Raw genomic sequence first — 23757 nt, 5'->3', positions numbered from 1 at the left:
CTTATCAACCTGGCCAACATCTTGTTCTTGCCACAGACACCTCTCAATACGGGGTCGGTGCAGTCCTTGCGCACCGTTTTTCTGACGGTTCGGAACAACCCATTGCCTATGTCTCCAAAACGCTCACAGATGCCCAACAAAAGTATTCTCAAATTGAGAAAGAAGCTTTGGCAATTATTTATGCTCTTCGTAAGTTTGGTGTTTTTCTCTATGGTTCAAAATTTCATCTTGTTATGGATCACAAACCACTTGTTTCCTTGTTTCATCCATCAACGTCACTTCCCGACAAGGCTGCACACCGCCTCCAGCATTGGGCTCTTTACTTGTCTTGTTTCAATTATGAGATTCATTTCCGGCCAACGGCTCAACATGCAAATGCTGATGCTCTGTCTCGCCTTCCCATGGGTCCTGATCAGGCATTCGATTGGGACGAACTTTTGTGTTTCCACCTGGATGTTGCCGAGCAGCGGGTTGTGGACGGGTTCCCCATCACTGGGGACAGGCTGGCGGCTGCTACGGGTACTGACCCTACCCTCTCCCGGGTTTTACGCTGTATTCAGAAGGGTTGGCCAGATCGCCCGCCCACTAAGACTTCCGATCCGTTGCGGAACTACTACGCTTTGCGCTACCGCCTCACGGCTAGGGATGGTGTTATCCTCCTCTCCACTGACAATGCTTCGCCGCGTGTTGTGGTAGCTGCGTCTTTGCGTGATTCGGTCTTGCGCCTCCTTCACCAAGGGCACTGGGGTGTGTCTCGCACCAAATCTCTGGCGTGCCATCATGTGTACTGGCCTGGCATCGATTCTGAAATCACACACATGGTCGCTGCCTGCGGCCCTTGTGCGTCACAGGCCGCTGCCCCGAAGTCATCTTTGTCACCGTGGCCTTCGCCTGAGAAGTCCTAGGAGCGCATTCATGCTGACTTTGCGGGACCCTTTTTAGGTACTTATTGGCTCCTCGTAATTGACGCCTACTCTAACTTTCCTTTCATTGTCCGTTGCACGTCGCTTACCACCGCGGAAACCACCAGTGCTCTCGCCCGCATTTTTTCTTTGGAAGGCCTCCCCTCTACTCTTGTTACTGATAATGGTCCGCAATTTGCCTCTTCCAAATTTGCGGATTTTTGTGCTCGTCACGGCGTTATGCATGTCATGGCCCCGCCGTCCACAATCCAACGGCGAGGCTGAACGACTGGTCTGCACATTTAAGGCTCAGATGCGGAAACTTCTGACTTCTTCTGCTGCTGATGATGCACTTCTCCAGTTTCTGGCGTCTTACCGTTTCACACCCATGGGCGACCACAGCCCAGCTGAGCTCTTACATGGCCGACAGCCCCACACGCTACTTCATCTTCTGCGGCCTTCCACCCCATGGCCGCAGGTGCCTTCACTTGGCCGGTTCACCGCCGACGACCTCGTCTGGGTACGGGGATATGGCAGGCGGCCAAAATGGAGCCCGGGCCGCATCTTAAGACACCGTGGCAGACGCCTGTATGAAATCCAGTGCGTCATTCGGACCAGCTTCGGCCTCGTGTGCCAGCAACGCCTGTTCCGAATGCCGCTACACCACCTTTGGCTCTACCTGACGCTCGGGATCTTGGCATCTCTCAATACTCACAACGCAGCCCTCTCACCGTCATCGCGATGCCAACACGGACGCCATCAGGAGATGTGCCCATGCAGGAACCGGATGACCATCCTCTGTCGGAGCAAATCTACTCGCCTCCTCATCCAACGGACACCGACACATCGCCCATGTCTCGAGTCATATCAACTGGACTTGCCGCAACAGGCAGATTGGTGCATGGGGCCGCAGCAGATCCGACCCCTACGTCTCCTGTCATCTCGACCTGTTATCATCGGGGACACTTCTGTCCGTATGGGAAGCCTCCTCCTCGATACTTTATGGCGAGTCAAACAACGCCTATGAACATTAGCCATCTCCAGGACACCTCCATCAAGACCAGTGCAACAATTTCAAAGGGAGGAAAAGTGTTGTGACTCGCCGATCATTCAAAGCGCTGCCGCGCAATTACGCACGTCTTCTTCGTGCGGCGCTGTCTGCCAGCCATGCAGCAGCTGCACCACCTAAGCGGCCAGCCGAGCAGCAGCCGCTAGACTGGGACTCAGTGCTCATTCGAATGCTAACGTGTACACATTTCTTGCTTGTCAACTTACTCTGTGACTTATATGTGCTGTGTTGTTCTGAAATATATGTGTTAAACTTGACGTTATAACACAGATAGATTATATTTAGTCAGTCAGATTCATATCAGGGAGATGGTACACTGTGTTACATGATTTTCATTTTTGCTTTTCTGTTTTTTAACAGAGGGGGCACTGAGTCACAGGCAGACACAATGAAAAACAATGCTGGAAATGTTGAGCTTTTGGACTACGTCCTTCATTAGAAGTAGAAAACAGGCACACAATCACAACACACACAAACATGGCCTCTGGTGTCTCCTGACACTAAGGCCATACTGCAACTCCATCTTCAGTTGACAGAATAGAAGACATGTATAGTACTGGAGTGGGGGCAGGGAATGGGATAGACAGGTGAAGGGCAAGGAATAAAGAACGTTGAGGTCAGCGGGCTTATAGGAAAGAATGATATGTTGCAGGGAGTGTTCCCACCTGCACAATTAATAAAAGCTGGTGTTGGTAGGAAGAATCAAGATGGCACATGCTGTTAAGCATTCGGTGGTGACCATTTATGCAGACAGACAGAGCGCAAATTATCATGTCCAAATAGACTATAGCTCAGTGGCTGCAGCTAAGTTTGTAGACCACATGATTGCTTTCACTGGTGACCCTATTCTGCCTATGATGAGGTAGGCGATGTCTGTGACAGGATTGAAGAAGATGATAGTGTGAAGATGTTTGGTATAGTTCTTGCATCTAGGTCTATTGCAGGAACATTAGCCATTAGCAAGGGGTTGACAGCAGTATGAAATAGGGATGGACAAGGCTACTGTGTAGGTTGGTTACATGACAGAAAACCACTGTGGGAGGTCTGGGCACAATACATCTACATCAGCACTCTGCAAGTCATGTCATGGTGTGTGGCAGAGGGTACTTCTGGTACCACTCACTCATCCCCCCTTCGCTGTTCCACTTGTGAATGGCACATGGGAAAAATGTCAGTAGGCCTCTCTGTATCAGCTCTAATTTCTCTAATTTTCTCATCACGGCCATTTTGCAAGATGTATATGGCAGGTCATGGTGTGTGGCAGAGGGTACTTCTGGTACCACTAACTCATCCCCCCTTCACTGTTCCACCTGTGAATGGCACATGGGAAAAATGTCAGTAGTCTTCTCGGTATCAGCTCTAATTTCTTGAATTTTCTCATCACGGTCATTTTGCAAGATGTATGTGGCAGAAAGTACTATCTTGAAATTTCAGCAGTAAACCTCTCCATGATGCTCAAAACCTCTATTGTAGTGCCTGCCACTGGAGTTCATTGTGTTTATCTGTAAAGCTCTCATGCCAGCTAAATGATCCCATGACAAAATGTACCACTCTTCAGGGGAACTTCTCTGCCTGTACTATCAGTCCTACCCGGTAAGGTCCCAGACTGATGAACAAAACACAAGAATTGGTCAAACAAGTGTCTTGTAAACCAATGATTTACATTTTCTTAAAATTCTTCCTGTGAATCTCAGTCTGTCATCTCCTTTTCCTATTGCCTGCTTTATGTGGTCACTCTGGATAGTTACTCTTAAATATGTTATGGTAGCAATTTGTCATCAATAGTGTAGTTTTACGGTAGTGGATTTCTTTTCCGATGTATGTGCAATATGTTACTTTTATTTACATACAGGGTCAACTGCTAGAACCTGCATTACTCATCTGTTCCCTTTATGTCATTCTGCAAATTGATATTGTCTTCTGGCATTGCTACTTTCTTATAGACAACCACATAATCTGCAGACATCCTTAAAGAGCTTCCGACACTTTCTACTAGGTAGTTTATATACACTGTAAATAGTGGGGAGGGTTTTTCTCAATTCAAGCCACTCTATACTTTCCATATCATGGTTTTCTAAAAATACTCTCTACTAATAGAATAACATAATGGAAAGCTTAGGTGTTATAATGCTAGCTGACTCCATAGATAGAGTCTGTTTCACCTAGGCCTTGGGTAGCAGCAGAGTCCAGACAATTGTGAGGAGTAGAGGACTGGGTTAGATACAGCTGTGGTGACAGAATTACAAAGGAGAATTGCGTTGCTTTCATTGCACAAATCAGAAATAGTTCTGCAAGGGAAATTGATCATGCAAATGATGCTGTAAATATATCTAGAGACATTATAGATGTAAAGTGTTTCTCGTGTGAATTACAAGGCCACATAACACACTGCTGTCAAAAAATAAAAGGGAATGCATATGATGTGTAATAAGTACAAGAGAATTCATGATCTTTTGTCAAAATTGTGAAAAATAAATGCCTCACAGATCAAGAATGGTGTGCACAAATGTCAGAAAAGTGGGCAAGTAGCTACAGGTGGTAGATCATGTTCTATAGAAGCAATTAAGTGTCATAAGGCTGAGATACTATGCCATTATTACTCCATATGTAAGATGCAGTTTTCAAAAAGGATAGGGAAGTGGCTGTTGAGCTAGAAAGTGGCAAGATTATGCAGTAGGTATTGTCACTATACATAAGCCTACACTAAGATTCATAGACTACGCAATCAAAAATTGTCCTTCCTTATGAACACAGGGGTACTGCTGTGTCTACTGGAAAGGTACAAGAAGCAGAAATCACTCAAAATCACTCAATTAAGTAAACTGTGCAGTGACTTTGTCAGTATCTCCACTTACAGATGTTTTATTTTAAGTGTTCCAGAAGTTAACCTTACAATTAACTGTGTGAAGAAAGAAAAAAATTTAAATGTTAAATACCAACCTGCCAACACTTTGGATATTCCCAATCTAGATCAAGACCATCAAAGTTATTTTGTTCAATAAAATCTATTACATCCTCTATAAACCTCCTTCTGGCACCAGGATTATTCACCAACCGACTGTACTTGTCTCCAGCAGAGTCATTCCATCCCCCAATAGCTACAAGCACTTTGATGCCTTTTTTCTTATATTCTGTGACCTTCTCATAGAATTCTGAAACATGAAATATACATGATTTTCATATCTGGGTTTGCACCTTAAGTCCAAATAAACCAAGAATGTGTTGCATGCAGTGCAATAACATAAGCCAAATAGTTACTGTTGTCATAGTCTGCCCATGTATCATGTGGTTTTATGGTCAGTCGATCTCCATTCAGTACTGCAAACCCATAAACTATATGGGTGCAGAGATCAGGATCTATTTCATTTGGAAGGTACTTGCCAACACCTTGCCTGAAAGGAAGAAAAATAACATCACAATGCAATTTTGTACACAGTAATGCAGACTACAAACATTGCATAAAATAACATGACAGAGTGTATGGACACTATTTCATGATAAGGAAAGACTGTTATTATCAGAAACTATGAAAATGTACTTGATGCTGCTGTTATCACAGGTCATCAGTGGGATGTTTTCTGAAATGATCACCTAACAAAATTTTTGTCTTTGCTCCTACATACAGTTTAGGGCTGAATAATAGCAGTTGCTCATCACTACCAAACTGGAACATATGGACCATAGATGGCAAAGACACTAAGGAAATGGTCATGAATATTTGTCTTCTGTGTCTTATGGTTTCAAAGCTCAGGCAAGAAACATGTAGTAACCAAGTAGCACATGAAACCAATCCAAGTAACACAAGTGTGGCTTTATTCTTAAATCTATGAACAATAAAGGAATTAAGCCTCTCATGAATCCACATATAACAACACAAAACAACAGATGTGAGCAGTACAACTGGCAGAACACAGAGAGAGGCAGTCAGTGCTGCTCCACAGATTTATACACATGAATTGCCGGCAGATGTTGTGGCAGAAAACCATGCCATGCGCACGTCTCCCACAGGCAGCCTCCAGTGGCCGGACCCTGCTGATACAGTTGGCAGCTGATTCAAGCACACACACGCAGCAACACTACACTCAGTGCACTCACATTCACATATATTAGTTGGAGGATACAGCAAAAGAAGAATGAAATCATCTAGAAGTTCTTCCTATTCCTGTAACCCTTCTTGTGCTATCTTCTCCCATTGTACACTCTATTTCTCAACCTTTTTAAGTTTAAATTTGTTTACAACCAAAAAATGTGACTCCCTCTAATATCATCTTATCTATGAGCCACTGGCTGTCTGCAGTTCTTTGTTATTACTCCTTCATTGGAATCTCATCTTTTGTATTCCAATTTTACTTCCTTCTTCATTTGTAAACCTCATCCCACTGACAACATATTTCTGAATGGGTTCTCTCTTTCTGCATAGTGTTTAATGTTTTCATTTCTGTTCTTATCTTGCACTTTTCTCCCACAAGAGTAATCCAAAATCAAGGAAATCTAATGTATTTTTCTGCTATTCCTGTCAGCCACATTTCATTACCAGTTACTTGAAATTATTTGGAAAAGACGTAACTGCTGAAACATATTAGTTAATGGTAGCATAGAAGGGTACCTCCAAATATGCAACCTAGCGATAACAAGAAGAATATTTATGTAAAATTTCAAATCTGAAGAAATGTCATTAATCTTGAGTGATGCAGTCCTATTATACAAGTTTTGAAAACTATGAAAACTGTCAAAATGGGGTTATGAATAGAGGACAGAAACTGCACCTTTAACTGTCCAGTGCAAGTAGAATTTCAGTTTTTGACAGGAAAGGTACGAAAACATAATTATTTACCCAATGGTATTTCTCAAGAAAATATTAAAGAGACAATGAGCAAAGCTGTATAAATTCCACCGAAAATACAGAACTTTCTTAAAATAATTTCCTATGATTGTTCATGGTGAGTAAAATCTGTTGCAGCTGCAATTTGGATAAAAGCATGTATACTAACCACATTTCACGACCATAATCCCATCTCCAAGTTCTACTGTAACAGTTAATCAAGACTAAGTAGGTCAATAAACAAAATTAATTATCAGTAGAAAGGCTGTTAAGGCTGTAAATCATGAGTAGAACATACCCTAATTGTGTACAACAAAACTACAGCAGACCACGTAGAAAAAATACAGATTTATCCAGTAGTATGAGAGAACTGCATGTGTGAAGCATGAAAAAGGTAAGTTTGACTGGTAAGACTCAAGATGAAGAGGGCCTGATGGAAAAATATAACCCAGAAACCCATTACAAATGACTTGAGAAGTGGCATAGTCCTGAGAAAGCCAACATCAGCGTAGAAATGCCTTTGAAAACAATCAAGCACTTGCCCGCGAAAGGCAAAGGTCCCGAGTTCGAGTCTCGGTCGGGTACACAGTTTTAATCTGCCAGGAAGTTTCATATCAGCGCACACTCCGCTGCAGAGTGAAAATCTCATTCTGGAATCAAAATGCCAATTGCTGACCTGCAAAAAGTAACTTGAATAAGTGCTTAGGTGGCCATATTTGACCTATGTAACTAACTGCAGTGAGCAACTCAAGGAGATGCCCCAGTGTACACATGCCATAGGGGAGCTGCACCATGAACTAATACCAAATGAAGGCAAAGAATACTGAGTAAATTCAGTTGCTAAAATGCATGGTCCACCCTGACACTGTCTCACAAAGCAACCTAATATATATATTGCTTAAAACTGTATTGCTAAAAGAAAATCAGGAGCTGAGTATTAAGTTTGTAGCAAAACTTAAAACCACTTTCAGGGGCAGCAATAAATTTCTGGTGGAGTCTCAGAGAAGGCTATTCCCCAGCATACGGGAATGAAAATCTACAACTAAAAGCCAAGAATATCCTGAGTATGAACCTAGAGTCACTGAAAAAAAAAAGCTACATGATACTTTGCTTCAGTGATACTATTACTCAAGTTGAAGATTTCGCGATGATGGACTGTATATTTGAGCAGGATGTAGTTTATCAACTGTCTTGTTATGTACATATGTAAACACATTTTTTCACAAAAGGTTAAATTAATTTTTAAATACTGCTCCATCTTATTAAGTATAGTTTTCTATCAGAGAAATTATATTAACCATATTTTAATATTTCTCCTATAATCTAATCAAATTATATATGTTATGAGATGAATAAATCACAATGCACCCCTGAGCTCTAGCTTATCTACTCATTTATTTGCTAATTATACATCCAACCAACAAAATTTCCAGGTATAGCTGTCCATAGTCTTGAGTTTCTGTCATGTTTCTTATTGTTCATATAAAATTCAGTTATTTTATTAATTATTAAATAAACAATGTGTTTTCTTACCTATACCATGCCCAATTTGTGAAATAGCAGACCACCTTAAATTCTCCTTGCGGAAGAGGAGGAGGAGATGATGATGTCCCTGGATGGGCAGGTCTGTTTGTAGTTGTAATAGCCGGTGATACAGACGTAACTTCACCACCTGAGTCTTGTGTACTATGATGACTACTGTCAGTTATTTCAGTGCTAGAAATAGATGTTGATGACATCCACTCTTCAGTTGACATTGTTGGTTGCCCTCCGCCAGGTGTGCTCCATGAGGGAGGCATTTCTGTAGCTGTGGGTTGTAATCAGTTAATAAATTTATCCTATGGAGGTGGGTTTCTTTGCTTTAAGAGACTAAAAATTCTAGAACATTACCACATCAATTATAAAATGGGGACAGCAGAGATATACAGCACATCAAATTGCCATGTTTTTTTTGTTAATAGGATCAATTCTGTGGTACCACACCTATGTTGTGAACAAGTGACTCTACTAACCATTTAATTATCCTTCAGTATTTCATCAAGTGTGACATGTTTGAAGCACCATTCCCTTTTCAACATCAGGAGCATATTGTCGGTGATGAAACAATACTGCATATGTAGCAAAACACGAATTTTACAGGAGACATTAAAAACTTTGTAGAATACCTTATATGTTTCATAAGGACATAAACTTTGTATTGTTGCACTACAATGATATTCTGGGTTGTAACAGAAAGTGAAACAAAGAAGATACTCGTTAGAAAGCTTAATTGCGGCATATATGTGGAATTGTCTCAGTATTTTGGGAAGAGGAATGTTATTTACTTGGTATTTGTTTCTCAGTCTCCAGTATGACTTACTGCTTTTACATTGTTTTTGGTGCTGAAAAAACAGCAACAACATCACTTTTGAAAGACTTCACAGAAACAACTTCAAATACACAGATGGTTCATATAGGTGTTATAATGTCTGAAGATTTCTTCAAGAAAAAACTACTGAACAAAGAACCACACTGCACTGTCACTCCTGAAACAGTTAAGTCCAAGATGATCATTTGCAAGGAATGTTATCATAATAGCAATTACAATCCGTAGGAACAATGGCTTTAAGATGTTGGAAATGATCCCATCTCGCTTTCTTGATTTTCCGTCTTTCTTTGTTCAGTTTCGTAAAGTAAACGTTTTTGGAAATTTTTCTCGGACATCTTGGTATTTCTTGCCACACTTACTTGATTTTTTTCTGTCACTGCTTAGATCACCACAAAATTCTTGGCCTCGACTTTCAATATCCTTGCTTCGGTCAACTTCAAATAAGTTATCTGAATTGTCTGGTAAGAAATCAAGACCATCATGCAGCAATAAATGTGAAGAAGTACTGTCATCTCCAGTGGCAACTGTGACTGCTATATCATTTTGAGCATTATTGGATGCAGTCAGTAAGGTTTCTAGACAAGAAATGTTTGTGCATCAACTTAATAATACCAAAGACCAATGTTACTATGGCTCTTGTCTGTTGTTTGTTCTGGATTTATGTGAGGACCTATAATCAAGTGGGTATTCAAAACATCTTTAGCAAAAAGGACTGAAGTGCACAATAAGTGAAGTGTGGCGTTAAAATAAAACAATTTTCTTACCACTATCAATCACTCCCAAGAAGAATTCTCCACTTTCATATGCTAAGTTCAGCTGAGCAACAATTTCTTCCTTAGTAAAGAGATCGTCTTGTAAAACACTGCCATTTTCATGAACTGAAGGCAGAACCAAAGAACCACTTTTGAACACTGGAAGACAAGTAGTAATCAATAACAATGTGTTGTGGCTGTGTGCACTTTTGAATTTATGCAGAATTGTTTCCTACATCCACAAAAATCTAGGTATGCAGTATTTCATTCTTTTGCACTTATGTGGTATTTCCACCTATTTTTCCGCTGTGTCACATACGCGGTATTGTTTCAGTTTCTTTTATTTACAGATAATTAAAAAAATTCATATTCTGGTGGTAAGAGTAGATGTGCTGAGAGTCAAGGATATCAGCTGACTGAAAAATGCAAAATTGATAATCTGCCAGTTATGCAGTATTCTTTCTTGAACGAGGATATACATAACGTGATGATTAGAGCCATTTCCTGTTCTTCTAAGTGTTATGAAATAAGACATAAATCATAGGATAATGTATAACAGACAGCCTGTCATACCTCCACACAGCATTTATTAGTCATGCTGCCAAACATTTACACACATTAGCTCTCTGTTCAGTTTCAATAACTAAGGCAAATATTGTCATAAGTGTCCAGTTGCTTGCAACATATTCTGTTTGTGTGGTATATGTAGTGACATATTCAAAAATGTGTACTGCTCCTACCTAAGTGGTTAGCACACTGGATTTGCATTCGGGAGGACAACGGTTCAATCCCGTCTCCAGCCATCCTGATTTAGGTTTTCCGTGATTTCCCTAAATCGTTTCAGGCAAATGCCGGGATGGTTCCTTTGAAAGGGCACGGCTGATTTCCTTCTCCCTCCTTCCCCAACCCGAGCTTGCGCTCCGTCTCTAATGACCTCGTTGTCGACGGGACGTTAAACACTAACCACCACCACCACCACCTACCTACGTGGCTGGACAACTTGACAGAGTATTAAACTTGTATTCAACAGCTCAGACAGACTCACTTCCTTCATATATATTGTTGTTTATTTTTATTATTTTCATTCAAAATGGAAACAAATATGTGGTTATGCATACGAAAAAAGAAATAAAATACTGAATTGAGAACAACTCCTTTTTTATTCAAAAATACAGATGACATATGCTCTATCTAGCAATTAATTCACATGAAGGTGATCTTATTTTTAATACTACTTTTATTTTATACAAATTAAACTCATGGGTCATGAACTAACAAGGTTGATAGAAGATATCAAAGAAACAACCATTAAAAATGTTCTGAGGTATGGTTCAAAAACTGAAGAAAATACATCTAAGTTCATAAAAATAAGGATATTGAGAGAAATTTCTGGTATATCACTCATATTGTGCTATTTTAGTTCTTCATTATAAGTTGCTGCATTGAGAATTTTTATACTTTGATATTTATCCTAACAGTGCACCAATTGGAGTCCTGGCACTGCAAAAGATAGTCAGCGTATCACTGTTTTTGGGAGACTGTGGCTATGAAAATATCCTCTTCATCTTCCTAACTGTGTACGTGAGGCAGAAACATCAGAGGGCAGTTGTCTGGACACACCTGCATTTACGAGGGTGTGCTAAAAGGCAATGTCTCTGAATTTTTTATATGAAAACTCTTAAAGTGTTAAAAAAAGAAATGTTATTAACATTCCACATCTTTATTCTTCATGTCTCCATATGTGCAGCCTCTGCTGCTAGAAATCTCTGAATTGTAGCCTGTAACATGACAGTGTATAATGTAGCTATGTTGGTATGTGAGAAACAGCATGCTGTAATAAGAGTTATGAATTTGAAGAGTTCATCCACACATGAAGTGCTCTCTCCTTCAGCATGATAATGCCAGACCACACATGATATACTGTGACTTCTGCAGCAATCTGATGTCTTGGGTTCACTGTCATCGTTCATGCTCCATACAGGCCCTACTTGGCCCCATCAGATTTTCATCTGTTTCCAGAACTTAAAGAACTCCTTCAAGGACTTCAGTTTATTAGTGATGAAGTGATGCAAGCAGAAGTGATGTTGTGGCTCCATCAACAAGTTAAAATAGTCTACAGTGATGGTATGAACAAACTGGTCTCTAGACACAGGTTTCTAGACCAAATATATGGTCTCTTACTGGGAGAAATGTCTTCATCACTAGGGTGACTTTATTGAGAAATAAATATGTAGACATGAAGAATAAAGATGTAGAATTTTAATAATGTTTGTTTTATTTAAAAAGCTTTAAGATTTTTTCACATAAAAAAACTGAAGGCATTATTTTCCAGCACATCCTTGTACTTTAGGTCATACACAATAATGTGGTAGATCCATGATTCATGTTGGATTCTCTGTGAATTTGCTTGCTTGAACTCACAAATTTAGTGCTTGATATGTTGTTTCTCTGCTTTGGCTGTGATGGTGTGTAGGAATTATCAGCCAGGCACAACATCAGAAAACCTAAGAAGATACATTTTCGAACTGTTGTCAATGGACCTTTTTGTGCCCTAATACTAGGTATCTCTGCTCCAGGAATGATTTGCTGGTATATAATGGCTATTCCTCATATATTTACTGAATGAGAAAACTGACAAATGCTACAAGCTAAATACCCAGCAAAGTTTCTAATCGGTCCACAAAAAAGAAAAACAATTGTGAAGTTCTGGTATTTATGCCCACAATTTCTATCAGATATTTTTTGATATGAGGCATGCACTAAAAATATAAATGTTCAGATGAGTATTAAATATGCTTGCCTCCTTCATATTACTTTATTCTGATTTTATTCTCCATTCTCTCTTTACTTACATCACATACGGCATGGACCTTATAACCATGTGCCTGCTCTACAAGCCTCTTCCAGTTCTTTCTGCTGAGTCTGTTGGTTGTGCTTTTGATACTGAGGTTCAGCCTAGCTGTCATCATGGATGTTGTCTCAGCACCTACATTCCTCTTCTTCTCATTCCAGCTATTATTCTAGACAACGCTACAACAGGTAGCCTTTTCTCTGACATTCTCGCTGTATGACTATCCCAGCTCAACCTCCTCTTCTTTAGCCCTTCAATGACATTACAATGTTTGTACAACTCCCATATTTATATTTTTTATCCTCTATTACTTGTTGTTTTCACTGATAACACATGCGAAAAATTTCTTAATATTTTCCTTTCATATATTAATAATTTTTCTTCCTCTTTCTTTCTATGTGTTAAAGCTTCACATCCAAATAATATTACTGGTAAGACAGCTAAATTTTAGAGTTAGTACTGAGTGATATTTTCTAAGATACTGATATAAACTGTGAAGTGTTTTGTTAGCTGATTCTATATGGGCATCTATTTCCATATTCATTTTGCTGTCTTGTCCGCCCCTGGTAGCTGAGTGGTCAGCTTGACAGAATGTCAATCCTAAGGGCCCTGGTTCGACTCCTGTCTGGGTCGGAGATTTTCTCTGCTCAGGGACTGGGTGTTGTGTTGTGCTAATCATCATCATATCATCCCCATCGATGCACAAGTCACCAAAGTGGGGTCAAATTGAAAGACTTGCACCAAGCGAACGGACTACCTGACGGAAGGTCCTAGTCACACGACATTTTTTTATTTTGCTGTCTTTACTAAAAAGACTGCCTTCATCTGTTTGGTGAACTGTTTTGAAAGTGAATCCATTAAGTGATAGGTCCACTACTTCAGACATTCTTACTCATGTTCAGTAAATTCTGTCCTGTTCCTGAAACATATGTTGAGTATTCCGACCAGTCACTGTTTTACATGAATGAATTGATAATCTTCTGCACAGTCCCAAATGTGGTGACCAGGAGTCTTGATTTTTGTGGTGCCCTACCACTAGGAAAGTTACCCTCACCACAGCTTGACAAGCTTTTCGTGTTCATATTAGTTTTGGTTTGCCCCAAGTATTTTATTATCCCAGTACCCTTATATCTGGAGAGCAATCCCTTATCCATCACCTGGGCAATGCCCAATGGAGGGATGGGGACTAGCAACCCTTCTCTATCAGCCATCTAATTAACACAAATAAGACACTCAATAACCTCCATCACTTTTTACTGTGAAGCCAAGTATTTACCTTTCTCTAACCACAAAATCAGCACTAAATGCCAGAGAACTTAACAAATCCTACTGTTTCACCTTCCATCAATTTTATTCCAGGGGCTTCTCTGTCTCTTTACAACCTATGAGGCCCCATCGTTATCCTATCACATCACAATTAGTACAGATTGTTTCCATGTTTTACTTCATTATAATGTAGTACAACATAATAAAATTTTTTTTTCTCTCAGCTGTAAATGGTTAACATTATGACAATAACGTTTATTGAAGAATGTATTTTTGGTTTTATTTAATTTGATATGACCATTGCCATTTTGTTTTCTGGCGCTTTTGTTTCACTATCCGAAACCAAATAAGGTCATTCCTTCACCTCTGCAGTCATAAAATATACATTCCTGTTATTGTACACAGTAGTCCATTTTCTACATACAATTTCATAATTTCATGTCATATTTGTTCAGACAGGTTAGGATATGAGCTTCCTTTACCTAAGACTCCATTTTCTCTGCCAGTCACAACTGGCTACCTTGACCTAATGGCTCTGCTTGATTATGTTCCCTTTGATTTCATTACCACAGATAAGGAGCTTGGAGGACTTGCTTGGTAAGTTTATATTTTTTCCTATCCAGTTTTACCTGTTTTTTTTATGTGTTTTGAAGTTTATATTTTTTCCTATCCAGTTTTACCTGTTTTTTTATGTGTTTTGGTTCAGGAGTAAGTATCACTGAAATTTATCTGAATAACTCCAGATAATCATACCAAGGCACAACACTGACTGACAATTTGCTGTTGAAAGCCTTTACTGTCCTAACGAATAATGTGACTGGGAAAAAATCTACAGATGCAATAAACAGTTATTCTACCTGATACTTTCACATCTTAATAATTTATCCTGTGAATGTGAATGTTAGATAAGATCAATGACTTAATGTAAATTAACTTCTGTTGGTTACTTTGTGCATACCTCCATCTCCTCCTGGTGGTGCTGCCAATACTGTGCGAATTGTATTTAGAAGAGGATGTGTACCACCACCACATCGGTTGCGGAAATCATCTAGGTCAAGGGCCCATATCATTCCACCACCAAGGCCCATTTTCCTTATATATTCACTCTACGAAAACAGCAGTAATTGTTATAAGAATATTAAATAGACCAAAATTAGATAGTTTAATTCTAAACATCCCTTACAATATGAAAATTATGTTATAGTTTTTAAACTTCTTGTGACCAGCATAACCAGTATTATTTGGTACCAATCACACTCAGTTTATTGATGATTCAGACTGGTCCATGTGAAATGGATACTAACACATATACAACAGTAAATCAAAATAAATTACATTCAAGAAGATATGAAGCAATATTAACATAAGTATCAATATATGAAAATTATATCTAAGTAACTGAGCTTTTTCAACCAGACATATGTTGTAACTGATTTAAGAATATGGAATAATGATGAGAGTTATGAAAGAAGGACAGTGACAGGCAGAATAAGTTACACAAACTTCAATATGTGATAAAGTTAAGATAGCAGGCAGAAACAACCATGAGTCAAATAACAATAAAGCTAATCATGTAATTAGATGTAAGTAACTTACTCCAGGGCAGGTGCAAGAACTGGTGTGATTTATTTATCAAGAGACATAAGAGTGGATGTAATAATAAGGCAATTATGATCAGGGGCAATAGAGAGGAAAACAAAATTTAACATACAACAAATAATGTGTTTAACTAAGCAAAGCAGTCATATTTTTGAACTGTACAAAGGAAACGAGGGGTAATGGAGACTACGTAAGAAATGCAATAATCATACCTTTTGTTGAATCATTGCAACATCATCAAAACTGACCCACTGGTTGCCTTTGAATGCATATGGTCCCATCCTTCGCTCTGGGTCCTGCACAACTGTCCATCCTTTGTTCTTAATTCTGTCGCAAATCTGAAACATGATAAGAACAGCCATTGTACACAGCAGTTTTCTTCCTAGAAAAGACCATGCTTCATATGGATGATAGACATGAATGTCTAGCAAAATTTTATCATATGAATTAGTGTAGAAAGTATGCTCAACTTTGATTCTAAAATAAAAAATGTATGTCTCATAGTGACAGCAACCAAGAACTGATGTGATGATGAGATTGTTTTTCAGCCACATGACATGATGATGATTGTTTTAAAGGTCATGCAGTGATCAGCTTTGCAAATATATACACAGTCCTTTACTACTGATACCTAGTACCAGTGGCAGCTGGTTATGTGCTACAGTAGTCTGTAAATACTGCACTAAAATTATGCTGTTTCTCTTCAAATGTAAGCCATAAATTACACTAAAAATACACCATTTCTTTTTAAATGCAAGCAAGAAACTGCACTAAAATTATTCCATTTCTCTTCGAATGAATGCTGGTATGAAAATAAAATGGATGAAAACACGTCTTGTAGTGCTCTCTCCATGATAAATACAAACCAGTGTGGAGTACTGAAATTATGCTCAGCTGTGATACGAACAACTCAGAGATGGAACACAGCTGTCTGCTTTCAACTGCGCATGCTCTGATATTTCATCATCACTTCTGGCACTAAGATTGGTATGTTGTTCACAGCACCAGATAAGTTTTTTATTTGAAAGAATGTTTAATGTATTGTGCAAGTGTAGAGTATGAGGGACTTTTGAGGAGCAGTTGACCTAACGGCACCTTGGCCAACTAGCCAAGTCCACTGACTGGTAATTTGTCAACCTGTGATGAATTCCCCCTGTTATCATCATATTTTTTTAATTTTATTTTGTTCCTTGCAATGTTAAACTATTAATTATGAAATTTGAATATATTTAAACAATTCAATTTATGTATGTAAAATTAATATATTCAACAATGTAGGAAAAAACTGATTGCTACTTACTCTAAAGATGACACATTATTTTTCAGGTAGATGCAGTTAAAAGACAGTTACACATAAGCTTTTGGCCACAGCCTTCATCAGCAGAAGAATGAGAAACACACACCACTCATTCACACAAGCAAGCACACCTAATGCACACATGATCGCCAACTCTGGCAGATCAGACCAGAATGCATTCTGGCATTCTGGTCCAAGCTTCAGGAGTAGGCGATCATGTATGTGTGATGTGATTGCTTGTGCAAATGAATGGTGTGTGTTTCTCTTTCTTTTTCTGATGAAGGCTGTTGCCAAAGGCTTATGTGTAAGCGTCTTTTAATTGTGCCTGTCTCTAACTTAATGTGTCATCTTTATGGTCAGTAACAACCTATCTCTTCCTACATTGTTGATATTCCAGCCAGGAGTTTCCATTGTTTTATTGATTTATGATTACTACCCTTCTGAATAAAAACTCTATAGGCCACCACATTGTAGCATATTGGTAACATTTTGCATGAGCCACCACTGCCTAAAACAATACAAAAGTATGAAATAATGAAATTTAAATGAGGGTGAAGCACATACAACTACATTAGCATAAACTGTGTGTTCTTCAGAGAAGTGTGACACCACCAAGGCATCCAGTCATAAATATAAATTTTATTTATGCAGTGAAAACTCTATAGAACAGGCAGACAACAGCTGATGTAAATGGTATAAAATTATTAGTATTTTAAGTTTATTAGGGTTCTAAAGTAAGCAGAAGTGACTGAAATTCCATACAAAACTCATCTGTTACCTCATAATAGGCCAGAAAACCAGCAGCCCTTGTGAATTCTCCAGCCTGGCCTGGTCCAGTTGATCGAGCATTTAGACCATTAGTAGAAGCTTTCTCCAGTTGGAAAGACTGGCCATACAAAGGCATACCCATGACGATTTTGCGCCTGGGTGCTCCTTCTGATATCCAGTAATTAATGGAGAAGTTCTGAAATGATGAAGACTCTTTAGAGATATACTATAGAATTTTCAGAAACTTGGGATGACATTTTATTATTTCTCTGTAATCAATATGTTAGTGTAAAATGGTAGCCACAATCTGCCCAGAAAATTAAATGGATTCTTCATTTTGATGCAGTGCTATCAGCTTCCACCCACAGCTTTGACCACTGTTCCAATTCTAGCATGATTTTATGTATTCATGCATCAACCACAGTACAGGCCAGAGCACAACATAAATGCATTCCGTACGCAGTAAAATGATACAAATATTTCTGGTAAATTAGTTTCCTCCTAGTTAGTATTCAGCAAAGACAGATCACATCTTGCACACAGCTTTCTTGTAGATCATACTTCATGGAAAATGTGTCCCATTTTTTCTTATGACATTCCTATAGTGTTGGCTACTTCACAAATCTTTAATTTACAATTGCCCAAAGTGATACAATGCATTTTCTTGATTTTTTCTATCTGTGGTTGCAGAATTGGGATATCTTTCTCGTCTTCAAGAGACTTAGGAAACCATTTGAATTTAGCTGTTTGCATCTTAAAATATGCAACATGGCTAGTTTCAAAAGCTGTACAGATACAACTATTTTTAAGATCACAGTGATACATATATCTAAAAACAAAGATGTTGTGACTTACCAAACGAAAGTACTGGCAGGTCGATACACACACAAACAAACACAAACATACACATGAAATTCTAGTTTTCGCAACCAACGGTTGCTTCTTCAGGAAAGAGGGAAGGAGAGGGAAGGATGAAAGGATGTGGGTTTTAAGGGAGAGGGTAAGGAGTCATTCCAATTCCGGGAGTGGAAAGACTTACCTTGGGGGAAAAAAGGACAGGTATACACTCGCACACACACACATATCCATCCGCACATACACAGACACAAGCAGACATTTCATCCTTTCATCCTTCCCTCCCCTTCCCTCTTTCCTGACGAAGCAACCGTTGGTTGCGAAAGCTAGAATTTCGTGTGTATGTTTGTGTTTGTTTGTGTGTGAATCGACCTGCCAGCACTTTCGTTTGGTAAGTCACAACATCTTTGTTTTTAGATATATTTTCCCACGTGGAATGTTTCCCTCTATTATATTCACAGTGATACTTGATTTACATCATCTTGCAACATGTTCCTACACAATAAAAGCCAAATTTCATTGTTATCATGACATCTCTGTGCCAGGCTGCCAACTTTATCCCCATAGTTACAAAAGTACAACATACACTTTCACTTATCTGCTATTTGTACAGCCATCTTCAGGCAAATGTATGATTCTTCATTTGATGTGTAGAAAGCTTTGAATTTCAAGCAGTATGCAGTATCTGACAAACAAAGTTAAGCACCCAGAAGGAGAGGAGTAACCAAAATAAAACTTCATGGGTTGAGAGAGTATGTGATGTTATTTCCGTGATTACAAAATCAAATAAAATTTACAAAGAACACAGACATGTTCTATTGGGGACAGATCTGTGGATATTGTTAGCTCCAAGAATACTTCAATATCACACAGCCTACTTATCAGCATGGACTACTGGATGGACTGGATGCATGTACTAATTAAGTTGGGGAGGGAGTCCCAGAACTGTTGTATCCTCTCCTGGGGCAAGCTTTTGCACAACTGTTTTAACTGGTCTTTAGTATTCTGGATACTGGCAATAGGGCAGAGTTGACATCTGAGCTAGCCCCACACAGACACATTCTATTGGGGGCAGGAAAATCTCAATATCGCACAGGAAGTTTAGAGACATATGTGCTTTTCGTTGATAATCATTGTCCTGCTGAAAAATGGCACCATGACACTGTCACAGTAGAAGTAACACGTGAGGGCACAGGATGCCCATGACTAACTGTTGTGTCATCAGCGTATCCTCAATTGCTGCCAACCTTGTAGCCTGGAGTCATAGCCGATGGCACCCAACACCATCACATCAAGAGTAACACTGCTGTGCCTCTTCAGAACATCGGAAGAACGGGACCTCTTCCCAGGTTGCACCTATACTCAACTGATGACGGTCATCTGGGGTAGTGCAGAACCACAGTTCACTACTGAACACAATGTGATGCTGCTCATCAGCAGCCCCAGCTCCGCAGCCACGACACGACACAAGTTTAGTAGCAGTTTTAACGGCAGCCTATGCTCGGGACGATAAGTCCCTAAACTGGCTGCTGCCAGTCTCCAGTCAATGGTGCAAAGTACCACAGAGTGTTACAGTGAATCCAGTACTTGTTCTCAGATGGAAGGAGCAGATGTGAAGTGGCTACGATGTGCTTGGTGCACAATACAGTGATCCTCCCTTGTGGTGCTCAGACGTGGTTTACTAAAACTTCGAAGGTGAGTATGCCTGCCCTCATGTTCCCATGGATTCTAACATCAAGCCACTGTCACAGCTGAATGCCCCAAAAATCTAGATATTGCATGATTTGGTCATTATTAAAATGGGAGAAATACCACAAAACTCTTACAATAGATTTTTATCCTCTTATCAGATCATGAAAACTGGCAGAAAAAAATGTGATTTACATTCTGCCACTCTTCTGCAGGTATGTCAGGGATGTATCTGTTTGAAGTTGTAGGAGGAGGATACTGACAAGCAGTTTCTCCCAGATCCACACAAAGCACAACTGTGGAGCTCTCTTAACAAACGAAAATCTGTTTCAGTCACTGATAAAGACTTATAAAACATCAGGACAATGACAAATGTGGAAGCAATTAATTGTGGCACACAGTGAATAACTGTGCTGAAGGATGCGTAAAAGGCATCATTACGAGTAAGTAATGGGACTGCTCGAGTTGGATCAAAAAGTCACCACAGTTGTGTATGTGCTACGAGTGCTGAAAATTGTGATCACACAGCTGAAGAGAGGCACACAACTGTGCCGGCGCATTTTGGTGAGTATGGAAAATACGTAACAGACAGAGAAGATTAGGGCACATGCCAAGTGATGAAAGGAATAGGTCTGCATTCATGTAAAAATTGCTTCATAACTTGCTAGTGGTCCTGGCACTTTGTTACTTCCACAACCATTTCACTATAACTGCACAGTGTCACTCAGTATAGTGAGAGGTTTGTTAAGTGCATTCCAGTGACATCTGTCCATCAATGTGCCACACAATTATAATGTACTAAACATTGAGATTGAAGCCAACAGCAGCAGGCCAGGATGGTATACACTGAAGTGACAAAAGTCTTGGGATACCTCCTAATATTATGTTGGGCCTCCTTTTGCCCCATGTAGTGCAGCAGCTTGATGTGGCAAGGACGGAACAACTTGTTCAAATTACCCTGCAGAAATAGTGAGCCAAGTCATCTCTCTAGCCATCCACAATTGCGGATGTGTTGCTGGTGCAAAATTTTCTGTACAAACTGACTTCTCAATTATGTCCCATAAATGTTCAATCTGATTCATTTCAGGCCATCTAGGTTGCCAAATCATTTGCTTGAATTGCCTAGAATGTTCTTCAAACCAATCATGAACAACTGTGGCCTGGTGAATGGTGCCTTATCATCCATGGAAATTGCATTGTTTTTTAGGAACAATAAGTTCATGAATGTCCGCCCCTGGTAGCTGAGTGGTCAGCGCGATAGAATGTCAATCCTAAATGTCCGGGTTCTATTCCCGGCTGCGTCGGAGATTTTCTCCACTCAGGGACTGGGTGTTGTGTTGCCCTGATCATCATCATTTCATTCCCATCGACATGCAAGACGCCGAAGTGGCGTCAAATCGAAAGACTTGCACCCGGCGAACGGTCTACCCGACGGGAGGCCCCAGTCACACATTTATTAGTTCACGAATGGCTGCAAATGATCTCAAAGCAGCTGAACATAATCATTTCCAATCAATGATCAGTTCAATTGGACTAGAGGTCCCAGTCCATTCCGTATAAATGCAGCTGACATTGTTATGGAGCCACAAACCACTTGCACAGTGCCTTGTTGACAACCTGGGTCCCTGGCTTTGTGGGGTCTGCACCACACCTGAATCCCACCCATCAGCTCTTACCAACTGAAATTGGGACTCACCTGACCAGGCCATGGTTCTCCAGTCATCTAGGGTTGAATCGATACGGTCACGAGCCCAGGAGAGGCGCTGCAGGCGATGTCGTCCTGTTAGCAAAGGCACTCGCGTCGGCCAATTGCTGCCATAGCCCATTAAGGCCAAATTTTGCCACACTGTCCTAATGGATACATTCATTGTACAATTCCCATTGATTTCTGCAGTTATTTCACACAGTGTTGCTTGTCTGTTAGCACTGACAACTATGTGCAAACAACATTGCTCTTGGTCGTTGAGTGAAGGATGTTGGGCACTGTGTTGCCTATGGTGAGTGGTAATGTCTGAAATGTGGCATTCTCAGCACACTCTTGACACTATAGATCATGGAATATTAAATTCCATAATGATTTCTGAAATGGAATGTCCTACGCATCAAGCTACAACTACTATCCCATGTTCAAAGTATGTCAATTCCTGTAGTGCAGCCATAATCACATCAGAAACCCATTCACATGAATCACATGAGTATAAATGCCAGATTTATCAATGCACTACCCTTTTATAACTTGTGTATATGATACTACTGCCATCTGTATATGCTCATATCACTGTCCCATAACTTTTGTTACCTCAGTGTATATTTCTGGATTTCCTGTTTTCATGAGCATTCATCCTTAATAATTAGGCTATCTAGGTATGCATCTAGGCCTGACTCAAACACAGGTGTGAGTCCTGATCTGACAGATTTGCCTTTGTCATTGCAGGTTTATTACTGTGCAGGTTCAACATGTTGGAATGCATTGCACTGATATCATTCTGTGTCACTACATCTTAAATTGATGTCATCCCCATTGATTCATTTGCTTCATTTCAGTGCATTTAATTCATTTCTTGATGGTTAGTTGGTATAAATATGGTAACATAATTTCCTGTCACCACACAATACTGTTCTGAGTGCAGCTTTGTGTTGTTGTCCTAGCACATTCATGATGCATAAGTCTTGTTGTATTGTGTAAAAACAAATAAAGTAAACTCTTTTGATGCTGATGCAGTCCACTGGTATTCCATTGCCCATGTTAACAAAAGTAACATGACTGTCTGTTAGCAATTGTCTAACATTACAAGTTTTCTCAAGTTTAACAGTACTTTATAAGATACAGTACAGAGTGCAACTTATTTCTTTTGTTACTTACAGCATTAAAGAAGTAGAAATCGTCATCAGGATGGAAATAAAGAGGTGCTACATGTCCTGTTTTCTTGTCCCACTGGCCATGGAAATCATAAGTCATCACTGCTATCCAATCAAGATTCTCTGCCAGAGTTTTAACATCATAACCTGGATGGCAACATAAAAAGTGAAAGAAACATCTGAAAGCATACATAAAAACACACTGCAAATGAATGACATTTCTCTTCGTATACCTGCATCAATTACAGTTTTGCTTGGAGATACAGCTGAAGATAACAACAATCCCTTAGGCTCAAAGGCCTGCCTTAACTCTTTGACCAGTGCAGCAAATGATGATTTGTCTGAAGCTGGTCCCTTGGCACAATCAACCTAAAAAGATAAACAAAATTAAAGAACTGTGTGGAACAAAATGCTCGTTTCTTTGTATTTAAACATGAACAAAAATTATTTCTTACATTAGTTACCAATACTTTTAAAGACTATTTAAAAGCGATGGTATGCAAATATCACAACATGGATGTTTGCCACTTGTTTTTATTCTTTCTGTGTCAAAGCTGTGTCTATGTCTGCTGTATTTCTACAGTTACCAATGCAATATTAGGTTGCCGTATTGTGCACCTGTCAATGGCTCAACGCTTCTGCTATTCAGTGAGTTGTTTC

General features: G+C 39.6%; 1 protein-coding gene across 1 annotated transcript in view; it reads right to left on the bottom strand.

Annotated features, from left to right (window-relative positions):
* LOC126252135 (probable chitinase 10) overlaps nt 1–23757 on the bottom strand; it is a 223260-nt gene that overhangs the window by 64303 nt on the left and 135200 nt on the right. The window contains exons 23-30 of the mRNA XM_049953001.1: nt 23331–23466; nt 23102–23244; nt 17705–17890; nt 15842–15967; nt 14989–15136; nt 8327–8600; nt 5230–5363; nt 4912–5123 (exon numbers count right to left, since the gene is read on the bottom strand). Coding sequence (XP_049808958.1) covers nt 4912–5123; nt 5230–5363; nt 8327–8600; nt 14989–15136; nt 15842–15967; nt 17705–17890; nt 23102–23244; nt 23331–23466 — 1359 coding nt within the window. The remainder of the gene's footprint in view (nt 1–4911; nt 5124–5229; nt 5364–8326; nt 8601–14988; nt 15137–15841; nt 15968–17704; nt 17891–23101; nt 23245–23330; nt 23467–23757) is intronic.

This window comes from Schistocerca nitens, chromosome 4 (genome assembly GCF_023898315.1).
Source record: "Schistocerca nitens isolate TAMUIC-IGC-003100 chromosome 4, iqSchNite1.1, whole genome shotgun sequence".
Classification (NCBI taxonomy): domain Eukaryota; kingdom Metazoa; phylum Arthropoda; class Insecta; order Orthoptera; family Acrididae; genus Schistocerca; species Schistocerca nitens.
This window is presented reverse-complemented; position numbering and strand designations above follow the sequence as displayed.